Genomic DNA, 14,703 nt, shown 5'->3' with positions numbered 1-14,703 from the left:
TAAACTGCAGTATAAAGTGGTACAAAGTCAACAAATGCGAGCGTCACGTGTAAAAAACAGCAAGCCAACGTTCCTCTAGATGTGCTGCAGATGTGTCGATTACGTCGACGTGTCGCCCCAGCCCTAGTCTTTTTACAGGCAAAGACAAGGGAAAAACTTCAAACCACAGAGCAAATACAATAAATTCTGCAAAGGAAATTTCGCCTCAAACAACATGCAAAATAATCCACCTCCCAAAAAAAATGCTGGTGTGTGTCAAAGGGCCGAATCACTCAACTACAGAATACCAGTCTACATGTCATGTGGTCAATGTCAGCGGTAGATATCATGGTACAATCCAGTGTGGATAACCTTTAAAGAAGGCTTATCTTTCAAAGACAGTCAGATATGATGGGCTTCCAGATGCTTCATTCAGTGTATTGGATAGACCGGAGCACAGACGAGACCCAGCAAGTCATAACACAGACACAAACACACCCTTGACCCTGACCATATTGTAAAACGTGTCCTGTGCCAGCTGGAGAATGTGTGAGTACAGACACATGGTGGATGTCCTCACATAGGCCAGGGTAAATCCAGGCTTACGCCCAGAAAACAAAAGCATCACTCCCACTTATGTAACACCGGCACCGAACATGACGACATGTGCAGCCTGTCGTGTAATTTAACCTTCACTGTTTAGCCCAGGAATGTTAAACGTGCTCTGATTTAAATCTTTCTCACCTCCCCCTTGTTCTCTCTCCTCTTGTCTGTTTCTCTACCAGTCCGAACTGCCCTTATAGCTATAATCGGATTCATGCCAACAAAAGGAGAGGGCGCAATAGGATCTCTTGATTATACTCCAGAAGAGAGGAGGGCCCTTGCCAAAAAGTAAGATTTGGTGGATGAGAATCTTTCCAATGTTTACTCTCTGCAGAGCATGTGTTGTGTGTTGTGTGTTGTGTTGTGTTGTGTTGTGTTGTGTTGTGTGTGTGTGTGTGTGTGTGTGTGTGTGTGTGTGTGTGTGTGTGTGTGTGTGTGTGTGTGTGTGTGTGTGTGCGCGCTGCTATGGGGTGAGGATGATTATGCAGTGAGTGTGTAGACTGTGAGAGACAGTGTGTATTGTGCACAGGGTCTATACTCTGTACTATACAAGGTCTATACTCTGTAGAAACAATTTGTGATATCTGGGAAATTGTCTTGACTTATTTATGATTAGGGTGGGCGATATATATCAAATATACTCGATGTATAGCAGCTTGTTCCACGTGGAATGTATAAAATGACTATCGCAGACATCAAGTATAAATTGATTTGTTGTTTTTATAAGCCACAGGTACTTTATTTAACTTCCTTATAACAGTATTTCAAGAAAAGGTATTATAATAATAGTGGATTCAACTTTATTATTTGACAGTAGCTACTTTTTTAACTTTATTGTAACTGCAGTTCATTTAGCATTTTTTTATTTTATTTCAGTAGTTAACATTAGTTTAAAGGACATTTAAAAACGACATATCGCCCAGTCCCAGTGCCAACATTAAATGCAATGCATGATGCTAGTTCAATTCTATTAAAGGGTAACTTAGGTATTCTTCAACTTGGACAACTCATGACTCGCCACCATGTAAACACTCTGAGCATATGTGCACCATCAATTATTACTACTCAAGACACTTGTTTTAGCCACTGACAGGCTCAGATTATTATTTTTAAGCCACTTTTCCACTGCACAAAAATCCACTAACATTTTATAAGATCTGGCTTTTGTATTTGATTGGAAAGGTTACAATCAGCATTCACTCTGGTTACAAATGACTCTAGGGTGGTACTGGTTTTTCATACCTTCTTGGAATTTCACCTGGGTTTATGATGATATCAGTGTTCAACGCGAACAATTTTTTATACTCATCAGTTTATGATACACCTGTTTTCATTGTTAAACAGAGAAAGACAACCATACACCCTCTGCATTTAGGTTTCTCTCCTTTACCAAACTAAGACTAGCTTAAGTACCTCGTTAACTCATCTTAAAATACACTTAAAATGAAAATCACACCATCTGGATTTCTAAATAGAAAATAGAATAAATAAATAAATAAAAACATGCTAGAAAAAAATAAAACAAAAAGGCATCCTAAAAAAAGCTCTGGTCTGTTTGTAACAGAAAGGATTCTATTTCCTACTTATAGCAAGTTTTCCAGCATTTAAAAACCCCTCATATACCTGCTAATTTTGGTATATGAAAGGTATTGGTGTCTGACAAAATCATGGGAAGGATCCCTACAGTGATAGACTTTTTTGTTAAAGATAAATATCCAAAATCACCAAAGACACCAGATATCACCATAGACTGAACCTGTCAGTGTCAAAAAGAACTCTTTCCGTGGCTGTACAATAACGGTGTTCACATGCCCACAGTGGTTACATTGCAGCCTGTTTTATGGCTGAAGGCTTCAGTGCTCTCACTCATTACTGGAAGAATTCCAAAAACTGTTTTTCCCTTTAATCACACAGACTCAAAAACATGGGAAAGTAGGGTCCACATTGTAAAATACTGAAGTTCAGCTTAAACACAGCAAACTCGATTGGAGCGTGTAATGTAATCAGCACCTGAGCCTCTGCGGACATGCCTCCAACTAATAACTCCCTCATCACAAAGGGGAAGGACTGTGCCCAAGCCAGTCCTGGTATTGCAAGATGACAAATCCATTATCACCAAAATACCCAGTCTCTGGAGGGGGCATGAGTGGGCATGTTGCTCTTCATTTCACACCGCGTTTCCCTCAGAGGAAACGTTACAAAGCCAGGGAAGGAGAGGATCCAGCTTAAGTCGCTCCTCTATTAGCAGATGAGACGGGGGGTCTTGATCAGCAAACTGTTTCATTAGCACATGGAGATGAGATAGACAGCAAGACGCACTTTGCTATAAATACAAGGCTGCTTATCTCCCTGATGGAAAACCTTTTTTTTTCTTCTCACTCTTACTAAGGCTGAGGCAGTGCTTTTTTTTGGTTTCTCATCTCGTGTTTCTGTGCCCATGGTGATTGTGAGAGCTGTCAGTCAGAGAAGGGCCCCTGCACAGCAGGATATTTTTGTCAAAAATTTTCAGAGTTTGCCAAGTTTGTGGCTGACAAGTAAACTGACGAAGATGATGGGCAGCTTGTGACGAGGCAGGACAAACACAAGGGGATGTATTGGGGGTCTAGGGAGTCTCAGAAATGGGTATGAAAAATGTCAGTCATCTCTGACAACTGAGTGCTCAGTTGATATACAGGAGATGTACTGTCAGTGCATATATTGTGATATCAGTTAAGTCATTCACAGTTTAAGGATGTAGTGGCCTAACCAATGATCATGTCAGAGGCAAGGGCAAAGTTAAGCCATAGTTATTGTGCAATTTATTGGTGTGATTGGCATAGCTAGTGCTGTTTTGTTCATTTTATTGTAACTGCGAAGGCATTTATGGGCACAGTACCTGAGTCCAAGACAAATTTCCTTATGAGGAACGACATGTATCATATCGTATCGTATTGCATCGTATCGCATCACATTGCATCATATTGCATCGCATTGTATTGCATTGCAAAGCATTCAATTAAAATTGCTCAGTAAGTCCCAGTTATATCAATCCCTCGCTCCTCAAAATGCTTCATAAAAACTTTTGGTCTATCCTAATTTTTTGTTGGATGTGTATATGTGTGCTTGTGTGTGATTTTGTGTCCCCTCTCTAAATTTGGACGTTTTTGTGGGTCCTTGGATGCAGTTTTGGTGGAACTCTTCATGAGTTATTTTTTCATCAGCAGCAGTATGTGGAGTTTGGGTGGGTAATTGATTAGTCAATCTCACCCAGTCAGATCAGCTGTATAGATGAGAGGAGCAGCTGCTGCAGAGGGAGTGAAAGCAGACTTTCAGGCCCAGGACATTAACTTTCACTCTCCCTGCTCCTGCCGTTCTGTCTGTGTCTAGACTATGCAATGAATAACCAAACAGTATATCGTTGTTGTCGGGCACATGCCTCATATCTCCACACTATCAATCAATGATATGTATTTAAAAAAACTTGTGACTAAACCTATCTCCACTGGATCCTTCTTAAAAACACAGCATTTTTTTCTAATTCTTGAAATGCCTATTATCCATCCCACAGAGCAGTGCACATACAGTACATATGATAATGTCTGCTCTTATTCATTCAAACTCAGTGGTGGCACTAGTGTTTATAAATGCAGCTCAGATAAACAGGGCTTCACTGAGTGCCTGTCAACCTGAAAATGTTATCCAACTCAAATTGTGATAGCAAAATGCTATGTTTGTACCAAACTGGAGCTGGTCCAAAGTTAAAAGTAAATGTTAGCCACTGATAGTCAGCAAGCTCACACTGTGGATATCTTTGCCTCTGTCAGTCAACTCCTCAGTCCTTCAGATCGCTGTTTGCTTCAGAGCTCCAGTGTGGTGTTGTGACAGAAAGGAAGAAGGCAGTGGAAATAACAAGTGACACCACCACAGCAGTGACAGATACGATTTAACATTCCTTCTGGAGCTTGGCTATTCTCTCGGTAGTTGTCATGTCAGCACGAGTGTGCGCTGAAATATTTTACTAGCATACATCATTAGCAAATTAAAGTCACTTTTAATGAGAAGTGAATCTTCCCTCCTTTCTTGGAGTGTGATCTGTGGAGTGTGTGAGCTGCACATTTGCAGTCACTAACCACCAGCCAACAGGTTTCTGTGCTGTTAGACTCTGTACACAGGCTGCGTGAGAATGCAGCAGCTTCAAACCACCTCCTTGACATAAAAGTTATCCTCATGCTGTGCATCTGTGCGTGAAGCGTGAGCGATTACTTGGGCTGTGTAGCCATTGATTAAGATAAAGGAGGCAGATGTGTGAATGGGCAACGGAAAGACTGCTGAAACACCTGTGTGTCGCAGAGATGATGAGCTTTGCAATCTAAAGAAAAATAAGATGACATGAAACTGTCTTGTATGGTTTCACAATAGTCATTTTCACTGGAAATGTGTTTATAATATTTTTTTGTGCACCCCTGCCCATTCAGTTGTTGAATTATTTAAGGTACAGTGCAGTAGGCATTTTCCTCTACCCCTGGGCCATTGTGCCAACATTTTCCACTGTGCTATTTACACAGCTTCAAGTTGTATAAATACTTCTCTGACCAGAGAGTCTATGAATTGCCTGCGGTGGGCCGAGGGGGGACAGTTGTCACAGTACGCGTGAATATTTGACAACTCAACAAATAAATTGTAGGTGAAAACTGGCAAAATGCAAGAAAGCATACTCCTAGTCCTCAGGGGCATGTTTTCCCCCTATGTTTTTAATTTCATATATTTTTTTTTTTTTAAGTTTCAGGGCCTTTTTATTTTCAAAGTTGTTTGTTCTGTGTGTGTGTGATCTAGCATTTTGGAAAATCCTTGTAGCCCCGGTTTATTTTCTGTTATTTTCTGTTTCTGTTTTATGTTGCAGAATCTTAACAATTCTTCAATATGTAATAGGAAAAAAACTCAAGAGGTTGCTTTTTTGTGGCGAGTGTACTACAGGTACATAAAATTCAATCCTAAAAGTCCATTCCTTGAATTTTGAAGGTTAGAATAGCAAAAACTTTATACACAGTATTTTATAATACTGTGAGACAAGATTTTACAAGTCATGGCAACTATAATTTTGTCTTCCATCTTGATAATTGTCAAAGTCACAAAGTAACAAACCTACCAGGACTGTGTGTTTGCACACAACTGACAAGTGCATTTTGCTGCAGAGCATGTTCAGTAGGGTCCACCTTTTTGCTGGACAACTCTGCATTTGTTTGCTGAAGCCATCTGAGTTGTTAATCGATTAACTGCCATTTCATTGACTGGTTAAGTTAATTTTGCTACTCTTCAGTTTACTGCACTGCCGACCCATAGATATAGAAACGTAAATGCAGTGCTGAAGTTCTCTGAGGCAATCAAGCTCCAGGCCAACCTCTCGATTTTATGTTTTTTGCACTTTTTCTTTTTCTTTTCTAAAACATTAAGCAGTTAGTTACCAGTTAATTGATATCGGGCTATCTAAAAGAACATAAATTGAATCTGACATCCCTATTTGGAACCTCTGCTTAGCCAACAGAGTGTTCTAAATGAAATAAATGAGGGTGGAGAGTTTTTTTTCTCTCCTTACGCTAACATTGGTCTGAATGTGGCCTAAGTCCTGAGTATGCTTTCAATAGTCTGTGGTTGTCTTCTTCAAATTCTCATTGCCGTCTTCCCGTGTTTTTTGAAAGAAACCAGTTTGTTTAGTTTTCAAATGGCTAATGACAAATAAATCTACCTTGTACCTTGCACACACACAAAACACAGCAGAGGTAGTGAAGAATGCACTAAGAGAAAGAACTCGATTGTTGAATTGTCTTTTTACCCCCTTATTCCACTATTGCAAAGCAAGTTTCAGATGCTGTTAGACCATCCAACAAGTACTTAGCTTACAGTGCCTTAAAACCTCCCTGCCACTAAATATTACCAAATGTGAAATGAAATTGTAAGAACACTTGTGGACCGATGATTGACACGACATATCATCCTCTCAGCGTGCATCTCAGATTTTACAAACCAAATCTCCAGTTCTGGCGTTTCTCTCCGAGCTCAGATGTGTTCTTGATGTTCAGCACTTCCGCCTAAAAGGATTCAAACAGTCATTCATGTGAGCAACCATTAACCAACCACGGAGCCTGTCTGCATGGCGTCCGCATTTGCAGACATCCACTGCCTGCTTAAGCTGTCATAGTCCAGGGACATGATGACTGGAGGCGTAAGAGAGCATTCGCCATGCCTTGCAAAATGTCTGATGCTTAATAAGCCCAACTTCTTCCTCCCCAGCTACATCTTAACTTCACTTGAATAGAATCCAATTTTCGTTTGGCTCCAGAGGAAGACGCTGATTTGGATCATTTAATACCATAATGTATCCAAATCTATCCATGCCACCTTTAGCCCGAGGAGTGCCACGGTGATGATGTGGTGTTCCTCAGAGCATGATTCATGCCTCCTCTTCACAGCTGTAACATCAGCTCATTAGCTGATGCAAGGGACGATTAGCTCTCCCAAGACAAACCCACAGAAACCTCCTTTGATGTGTTGCATTTTCATGTTTTTCTCCACATCGCTGCACGAAGCAGCTGTGTTGATCCTTCTCCCAGCAATATTGTGCTGAACCCCGCTGTCAGGACCGAGATGAAGGCGTAAAGGTGCACGCAACAATCTGAACCCTTAGCAGAGACCTGGCGTGTGAATGTGCCACAGGTGGTGAAGGCAAAAACAAACCTGTCAGCTGAGGATATAGGGCGAGGCAGCCAAAAATACAGACACACAGCCAATGCCATAAACACACAAATATACACACAGATGCACACGGCTTCTGAGGCTGTGCTCTCTGCCAGTTTGTTGACAGGATTCATACACTCCCCTGAAAAGTATGGGCAGCTCAATCTAAACTTCTTTTTAACTTCTTAATCAAGGTGCCAAATTGCCATTGGCCAGGCACCAGATGATGGTACATTTTTCTTTGGCAGACAAATCAATGAGCCACCCACAACACAGACTGCAACTTTGTGAGACGTGACTTTGAAATGCCTCATTCAGTGCACTTTGTCCGGTGTCTCTTTGTTTGTGTGGAGAGCGGCTCACTCTGACCATCAGCCAACACTTCAGAGCTGTGTCTGTCAGTCATACACTCTGCTGATTGGCTACTTGGTACACTGATCCACAATAATTCTCTGTTTGTTCATGTTTATAATGCCACAACAGTGTTTGCCACAGAATTACAATCTATGTCTGAGGTATCACCAAACTTCTTGGGGTTTTTTTTGGGGTTTTTTTTTTAAAATCTTCTGTGTTCTGTGTCTAACACATGCATATGTTGTTTTACATTCTTTTTATGTGTGAAATGTATGTGTTTGATGTCCAGTTTGTAAAGCAAAATTTTAAATTATGGGGGATAAAAAGATTTAGGAAAAGAATCATAACAACATGACGTTAGGTACAGAATTTAAACTAACTTGAGCAGTGTTGCCCACCGAATCAGAAATTATGTGGGGCAGTAGTGGACGGCGGGTGTGTGTGTGTGTGTGTGTGTGTGTGAGAGAGAAAGAGAGAGAAAGCAGACTTCCTGTTACTTTATTCTCTTTCTTGTGTGCATGTGTTCCTGTTGTTTTTTGTTTTTTTTTATCATTCTGTGTCCCCTCTCTTTTCTGATGTTTTTTGTGGGTGCGTAATTGCAGCCCAGGCGTTTGGTTATTGATTCTTATTCAGAGGACTCATCTCTGTGTTTACATTGTTTTGAACTCTGAAACAAGTATTTGAATTTAGATGTATACTGTTTTGCTGGAGTCACATTTCCCATGTCAATGGACATATTCATGAGATAAGACAAAGGAAAAATACCAGGATTTTTCTTGAAGCACAGAGCAGTGACATTATGTATTTAAGATAAGGTGTTGAGTTTATTCGCACTCGGGATGAATTTCAAACCTTTTTCCACTTAATGATGAATTGCAACCATGAGCCACTGTATAATTGCATACAGGTTGCGTGACATATATCAGGAAGAAATGTAATTATTGTACAAGCCGGCTGGTAAGTCTTGGCAGGTTAATTTTTCAGTTAACTTGGCAGATTAATCTTATGTAGTGTGACAAGTGAGCCTGAACATTAATATCGGGCCTGTTCAGAATTAACAGGTCATTTATTTTGTTGCTGAAGCACAGCCATTGAACGCACAGTAATATTTTCATTTGTGAAGCAGTTTGTTTACTCATAGAGTGGAGGGATCTGGTTATTCATCAAATGGAAACTGTTACATGCAACAACAAAAAAAGGTCTCTGCACATTAAACGATAGAAGTACCAGTGTGTACCTAATAGGGTACGAATGGTTGTCACTAGGGGGGGACACCCTTTTGAGAGACATCTGTGTACGCATTAGTGCCTGTCAATTTTTTTTTCACACAAAAGTACCCCTTGGCTTAAATGGTACAAATTTGTACTTTACTTTACTTAAATCACTTTGAGCAGGAAACCATGAGCTTTGCTAACATAAGATTTAGACTGATGTGAATCGCTAATACTAGCATGTGAGCTAACTTTTAACTAGTAATATTTTTAATAGCTAACCTCTGTTTACTTATAGGTAATGCTAGTGTTACTGAGAGAGTGATGTAATCTTTGAATAATGTTGGCTTATGTTATCGGCAGTTTTGGCTATATTTGTACAAATTACACACTTATCTTTAAATTTCTGAGTGACATACAGGACTCCCCAACATGTAACATCGCCTGTCCGGCTCGGGACTAGATTTTAGGAAAGTAATGCTGTATTTTTGGTATTAATGCGGCACTGTTGCTGTCCATAAGTTGTATAGAAAGATAAACAACATGATGGATCCTCTAAAGTGTAACTTTTCAACCTGGATCGCCCATTGGTGTATAGGTAATAAAGCCCGCCCCTCCATGTTAGTGAATGGACAAAGGCCAACTAAAAACTCAAAGTAGGAAATAGATTTTTCCCAAAGATGGTTTCTGTCACTGAAGGTAGTTCTCATCACCTTGATGTTTGTCAAAGTGATGATTTTTTGATAAATTTGGTTTTAATGAGTTGTAAAATTATACAAATGGGGGCTTTTCCTCCATGATTGACAACTGAGACAGCCAATCCATGCACTTGCATTCAATGGAGCTGGGTTTTGGCAGAAAATCCCCCACAGCGGATATCGTGAGTAAGTGGGGGTTTGTTGTCCATCTTTTCTTTGTTGCTGTCTTGAAAAACTACAGTGCTTGGCAAAAGAAGACTGCACATTTTTCAGTGCTGCAGGTACCCTTTAGATTTAAATGGTACAAATATCTTTCTTTTGTCTTAAATCACTTTGTACCCTGTTTGTTAGTCAAAAGATGCACTTGTGGCCTCTAAAATACCAATACTGTACTTATTAGGGAACATTCTTTGAACCTTTGGGTACAAAACTGTTCTTGTCTCGTACCTCTATTTTTGAGATCGGAGGCCTTAGAAATTCTTGATTCATATTGAGTTTGCATAACACCTACAAGCAGTTCACACTGCTTTTGTTGATGCTGCAAAAATAAAACTGTATAGAAAAATAAATAAGATTATACTTAATCAAAAACAAAAGGAAATCCATTATTCAACAAAAGAAAAGTTGGTCCACCCCGATGGCTATTGGGCAGCAAGTAGCAAGCAGGCTTCCAGCAGGTCTGCACCAGAGGACTGTACTACAAAGCCAGTTGGACAGGGTCAAGCTGTCTTTGCTTTAGCTGGCTCAACAAAGCCTCGAGATAACAGGTACCACATTGGGGGATATCAGCTCGGTGCTCTGTTAACCCAGGCTTTCTCCTTTTGTGTCTGTACTCGTTCCCTTACAAGGGCTTTGTTGCATCATTTGACTCTACTGCAACACTAAATGGACCAATCACATCCCGCCAGCTTATTCCTATGAATAATATCAAACAATACTGCAGCAAAAAGCAACACCGTTGCTGCAAATAAAGCGAGAGGGATTCTTTCAGAAAATTGCAAATCATGTAAATTTGTAATTTGTAATTTGTATGAACATATTTATATATACTGTTGTTAAATACATCCATTTAGCAATTCAGTGAGCTCTCAATGCCTACACTTTATTTCTAGCATGCCAACTGCACTTTCTACAGCTCCTAAACTTTAAGCTTTGGTTTTTGGCCAAATCAAAGTGAAATTAATTTGACTGAATATTGAATTTGATTGAATATTTGATGGATACCTTCAGACTAATTCATTTTTCATAGGTTTTCTATGAGCTGGGATAAGTCATTAGTGTAAATTAGTTCAGCAGATCAGGACCAAAGATATAATTCAAAGTGGTAACATTGTGGTATGATCTGAAGGAATTATGCATTTCATATGCATTTAAACGTCATCCTGTGTGTTGATGGATTCACTCTGTCATCTCATGCATTGAATAACATTACAAGTAAGTGTTTTACCTTAAAAGTTGCCAGCAATCAGCCCAGTGAATTTTTAAAAACAAAAATCTTCAGTCCACAGCTGCTGTTAGAGGCTGCAAACATTTTTCGAATGCATTAAAAGCCTGTCACAGTATGAACAGTAGTTAAAGTGAGTGGTTGGAGGATTGATTCTCTGCTGACCAGTCAACAGACTGCAGTATCTCTAGCTCCACCTTTAGTACTGGATCAGTGTGCGAGGTACCCAACAGAGGAGTGGCAAAAAATAGGGACGGGAAGGGACGGGTCTATCGGTCCCATCTACAACTTTTCACAATCCATATGCAAAAAAATGGTTACTGAACTGAACCAACCTGCTAAGTGGAAATGCAGCTAACGCAACACAGACAGGAATACCGAGCTGATGTGCTGGCAGGATGGAATAAATAATAACATCATGACATGTAGACTGAGAGGTGCTCTTGTGGCAGGAGGTCCTAACCATGAATCATCTGTTCTCCGGCAGGTCCCAGGACTTCTGCTGTGAAGCGTGCGGCTGCTCCATGCGCTCCGCCCTCCTGGCTCTGACACCCAACAGCAACCCCAGCGCAGAGGACCACAAGGCTAAAGAGCTGGCTCAGCAAATCAACTTCAAGGTACAAACACTGACTGCTACAAGAGTCCTCTTTGATGTATAACTGGTGGAAATGGGTGCCTATAACATGTTAGCGTAGGAAGTTTTTTACTTTTTTATTAACATCACTCAAAGGGACACTGTATTTAGTACGTATGCAAAAAAAGTTGATATGCTTTCTAATGTTAGTTTTATGTGCTGATATGTTGTTGCTATTGTTTGGTTGCTTTGTTTTTTTTGTCATTTGTTTTTGTATGTTTTTTAAGATAGTTGTATTGTTTATTGATGTGTTTTTTCTCATATGATGTTTGAGTAATCCAAAAACTTGAATAAAAATACTTCAATGACATAAAAAGGGACAAGAAAATGACCTGAAAATAGTTTTAAAAAACCCCCAAAACAAAACAAAAAAACAAGAAATAAAGAAAAAGCCAAACAAGACTGGAAAAAGTGCTTAAAAATTCTAATAATTATGAAACTTAAAAAGTTAAAATATATAATTATAATATTTATACATATAGTTTTTCCTTAGCTTTTTTCTTGTTTTCTAGACATCTTTTTTTAGAATAATTGTTTAAATCTAAAAATTTCTTACAATCTTGGGATCATTTCTTACCAAGTTGCTTCTTGCCTTTTCCCCAGGTTTTTGAAAGAAATCGCACCGATTTGCTTAGGTTTCAAAGACTTAACAGTCCCGTTATCCCTCTACTGTGTCCATTACAAAGTTTAACTGCAAAACTTTGAAAGCTGTCAATCTGAATGAAGTTCTTTCAGAAGCACCAATCACACTTGACGCTTCAGACATCATCAGTCACAATGTATTTTTAATTTGATCCAAACTCTGACACAGTGTGTAGAAACGGATATATGGCCCGCTGATGTATATCATGGCCCGCTGTTCTGTATCAAAGAAAACAGGGCCTGCAGTGCGAGCAAACACACCACTAGAAGCCTCAATAATGAGCTGCCTCATGCTTGTCCAGTAGTGTAACAAGAGCAGAGGCCCAGTGTAGATGACTGCAGTTCCCTGTGTGTTCGTGCAGGCAGAGTCCAGTTTATCCAGACAGCCAAGTGAGAGCGGAGGAGCAGAGAGCGAGCCGTCCACACTCTCCCAGGGTGACACCTCCTCGTCTGGCAGTCAGGAAGCTTCTGACGGGCCCCAGGCTGAGCAGGTAGGTGTTACACTGCCACTCCAGGTTTACACAGAACAACAACACAACCAGCCTGCAGACAGCCAACTTCCTACAGAACTCACCGTCAACAGTTTTATGTGTTTTGGGGTTTTAAACAACAAATTTACCAGAAACCATTTTCACAAAATGTGTTCAGATGGCTTTACTGTCCTGCAGCCAGCCATTGGGTTCACTTTATGTCAGTATTCTATGAAAATGCATTTTGCATATTCTTATTCACTACAGTGAACACTTAGTCATCTTTATTATTTTTAACATTGTTATATTTTTTTGTCATATAATGCAGCTGAGGACAGCTGAGTGTGTTCTCTGAATTGTTCATTGCTGGATTAATCATCTCAAGCATGTCTCAAGCCTCCCCGGCATACGGCTACAGTATGACAATGTGCTGGACTGAGCTGGACACTGCACCCCATCAAGAGTAGCTGTTGCCAAGGTGATAGCTAGTAAGGATCCACATGAACAATAAACTCTCTCAAAATGCTAGAAATGAGTTCTCAAAACTAATTTGGGTTCATTACTAATTGGCTTTCAAGTTCGTACTGCCAGTCATTTCTATTGGCTATAATAACATTGTATTTACCACGTTAATGTCCGAGAACTGGGAATGTGGTGGAATCACTAAGAAAAAATGCTGCAGTCAGACAGTTTGAAATAAGGATGCAGGATGATATCACCACGTCATCAGTATCGGCCAATATTGACTTTAAAATGAAATATCTCTATCGGCTGACATGCTGATTTCTGCAAATATTACAAACCAAATTTATTTTTTTAAAAATTTATTCATTTTTGATTTACAAAGTGAATATGTACAAAACATCAACCCTGAGTTAAATTATTTTTCTTATTTCGCACAATGAATGAGCATTTCATATATTGAAAATACATGCATTTCATGTCTCCAGCTGCTGGTGGGCTGTCACAATAAGAGTATGCATAATAAGATGTTAATTCCACTACAAAAGTGACTTGATGCTCACTAAAATTAGGTGGGGAAAAAATGGATTTATCAGTAGCGATATTGGTTATCAGCCAAGTAAGTCGTTCTATATCAGCATATCGGATATCTGCAAAAAATCTAATATCTTGCATCCCTAGTTTAGTTAGCCAATCCCATTATAAAATGAAGGTGAATAATAAAATCATGACTCACACTGTTCATCACAGTGTGATTAGGTAGTATTACCGACATGGCAAAAAAAATGTTCCATGTGACCTGTTTGATTTTGTCTTTTTTGCTAGTTGGATTTTTTTATGCCTCTGTATCAGCAATAGCCATGCTTTCAGGTTGTCCATCTGTCCATTCACCTGTGTCTTGTGTCTTTATTTGGGCTTTTCAATTATAACAGATATTACATATGAATAAAATAGTCTTGGCAGCAAATATGGTATACCACAAAATGAAAAGGCAAACCAGAAACACAAGTCAAACAGAACTAAACAAAAAAAACAGTTACAATTAAAAAGCAGAGGTGAAAAACAGATGTTTTTGTCGTAATTACAATGTACAGAAATCTTGAAGACTACATGGGATGCAACACTTAATATTCTTATTTATGATTACCCTGAGGCCACTTCAGTCTTTGGTCTTTATCAACATTTTGTTTCAAAACGCTCATGAAGCTCCATCATATATTTTCAAACCCTGTTAGCTCTCCTTTTGTAAAATATGTTAGTTTTCCACAGAAACACGTGTCGAGGAATCCTGAAATTATCCTTTGAAGTGTGTACAGTATTTGTGGCCTAAAACATGCAGAAATATCCATGTTTTAATACTCAGACATTGTTGACGTGTTGCATATCACAGCGGTTGTTGGGGTATCACACACAACCACAGGAATAATGTGAAAGAAGATGAAAATTTAAAAGACATTTTGACGTGTCAAACGCAGGTGAAATCTAAGACCCAGTG

The 14,703-nt window shown here is 39.4% G+C and overlaps 1 protein-coding gene across 1 annotated transcript in view; it reads left to right on the top strand.

Moving 5' to 3' along the window:
* ube2j1 (ubiquitin-conjugating enzyme E2, J1) overlaps window positions 1-14,703 on the top strand; it is a 57,832-nt gene that overhangs the window by 33,306 nt on the left and 9,823 nt on the right. Inside the window, exons 5-7 of the mRNA XM_042503734.2 lie at window positions 765-870; window positions 11,488-11,617; window positions 12,639-12,767. Of these exons, the coding sequence (XP_042359668.2) occupies window positions 765-870; window positions 11,488-11,617; window positions 12,639-12,767 (365 nt within the window). The remainder of the gene's footprint in view (window positions 1-764; window positions 871-11,487; window positions 11,618-12,638; window positions 12,768-14,703) is intronic.

This window comes from Plectropomus leopardus, chromosome 16 (genome assembly GCF_026936395.1).
Source record: "Plectropomus leopardus strain MGB_pleo_1.0 chromosome 16, ASM2693639v1, whole genome shotgun sequence".
Classification (NCBI taxonomy): Eukaryota; Metazoa; Chordata; class Actinopteri; order Perciformes; family Serranidae; genus Plectropomus; species Plectropomus leopardus.
The sequence above is the reverse complement of the archived record's forward strand: the minus strand, read 5'-3'. Positions and strand labels throughout refer to the sequence as shown.